At 43.6% G+C, this 1,937-nt stretch overlaps 1 protein-coding gene across 1 annotated transcript; it reads left to right on the top strand.

The window, feature by feature from the left end:
- The first annotated feature begins 92 nt into the window (after positions 1-92).
- On the top strand, positions 93-1,839 carry LOC119581649 (rhodopsin-like). The gene is made up of 2 exons (XM_037929772.1): positions 93-181; positions 602-1,839. The coding sequence occupies exon 2, from the start codon at positions 602-604 to the stop codon at positions 1,730-1,732; it is 1,131 nt and encodes a 376-aa protein (XP_037785700.1). The 5' UTR covers positions 93-181; the 3' UTR covers positions 1,733-1,839.
- The last annotated feature ends 98 nt before the right edge of the window (positions 1,840-1,937 follow it).

Below are 1,937 nucleotides of genomic sequence, written 5' to 3'. Positions count from 1 at the left end.
TGGAAGACGAGGAAGTCGGTAATCTTATAATGTAAGTACAAAGCTTCGCATGACTATATAAGAAGCGCATGCGAACCTGCACTCCCAGTTACCTTGCGGGACTCAGCCAGAGAGGAGGTGCTTCGCGCCGAAGTAGTTCGATTCTGAAATTTCTTCGGTGCAAAAATCTTTTGTCGTAAAGGTATTATCATCGGATTTCTTTTCTAACCGAGCATTCGCATAGGAACTCTGGTAAGATAAGAAAAGGATAGGGTCATTCACATCAGATACTTGCTGTTTCGCCTAAGGAATAGAAATACTTTAGCCAGTTACTTTCAATTATTAATCCGATAAGTAAATTATATGTTTGTATATATGCGTGACAGAATCGTCGGAAGGTAAGATAACAGTCTCAAAATGCTCATGGATTTCATATCAGGATTCATGATTTGAAACGTCTTTCAATGCCTATTTTGAAAAGAGTGGAATTTCAGACTTTCATATTTTCATATTCACTATATTTTTCTTTTTCATCTTTTTCTGTTTATATCTGTAGATATTAATTTATGTAAAATAACATAGTATACTGTGATTATGTTCCATATCGCAAATTATATTACAGATGTCGTCGTGGAACAGTCCAGTCCAGGACACTGTCCTACCAACCACAAATCCTTATGGGAATTATACAGTGGTAGATACAGTACCAGAAAGTATGCTCCATATGGTACACTCTCACTGGTATCAGTTCCCTCCCATGAATCCTCTCTGGTATGGTCTTCTCGGCTTCTGGATGACTGTCATGGGAACATTTTCTGTAGCTGGTAACTTCGTAGTCATCTGGGTATTCATGAATACCAAGAGTCTGCGAACACCTGCCAACTTGTTAGTCGTCAACTTGGCCATCTCCGACTTCTTTATGATGGTCACCATGACTCCTCCTCTTCTGGTCAATGCTTATTGGGGAACGTGGGTTCTCGGAGCATTCTTCTGTGAGATCTATGCCTTCTTCGGTTCTTTCTTCGGCTGTGTGTCCATCTGGTCCATGGTCTTCATCACTGCTGACCGATACAACGTCATCGTCAAGGGAGTATCTGCTGAACCTCTCACATCTGGTGGAGCCATGTTGAGGATTGCTGGCACTTGGCTTTTCACTCTTGCCTGGTGCCTTCCTCCTTTCTTCGGATGGAACCGATATGTACCTGAGGGTAACATGCTTGCATGTGGTACTGACTACCTGACGGAGACTGAACTCTCCAGGAGCTATCTGTACGTCTACTCTGTATGGGTATATCTCTTCCCTCTTGCCTACATCATCTATAGCTACACTTTCATCGTTAAGGCTGTTGCTGCTCACGAGAAGGGAATGCGAGAACAAGCCAAGAAGATGGGAGTCAAGTCCTTGAGGAGTGAGGAAGCTCAGAAGACCTCTGCTGAGTGCCGTCTGTGCAAGGTTGCTCTCATGACCGTGACTCTGTGGTTCGTGGCATGGACCCCCTACTTCATCATCAACTGGGGAGGTATGTTCAACAAACCCATTGTCACTCCTCTTTTCTCCATCTGGGGCTCCGTCTTCGCCAAGGCCAACGCCGTCTACAACCCCATCGTGTACGCCATCAGCCACCCCAAGTACCGAGCTGCCCTTGAGAAGAAGCTGCCTTGCCTTGCTTGTGCTACAGAGGGCCGAGATGGAGGTTCTGAAGCTGGATCCACTGCCACTGCTCAGAGCACTGAAAAGACCGAGTCAGCCTAAAAACATACATTCTTTAAATGTAAATGTTTTCTAAAATATTAATGGCGCAAGGAAACTTGTCCCGAATCCCTTGTTATTGAGTTCAAATAAACACTCCCAGCATGAAATACTCGACTTTGACGCTAACCTAAAAAATTAAGTAGTTATCGCAAAGAAACAAGAAAGAAAACGTTTAAATCGTCCATAAGATATTTGGCAAAAACCT

This window comes from Penaeus monodon, chromosome 15 (assembly GCF_015228065.2).
Source record: "Penaeus monodon isolate SGIC_2016 chromosome 15, NSTDA_Pmon_1, whole genome shotgun sequence".
Taxonomy (NCBI): domain Eukaryota; kingdom Metazoa; phylum Arthropoda; class Malacostraca; order Decapoda; family Penaeidae; genus Penaeus; species Penaeus monodon.
Note: the sequence above shows the minus strand (reverse complement) of the source record. Positions and strands in the feature narration are given on the sequence as shown.

Excerpts from the sequence above, each read along its gene's own strand:
- LOC119581649 (XM_037929772.1), top strand. The coding sequence starts at position 602 with ATGTCGTCGTGGAACAGTCCAGTCCAGGACACTGTCCTACCAACCACA.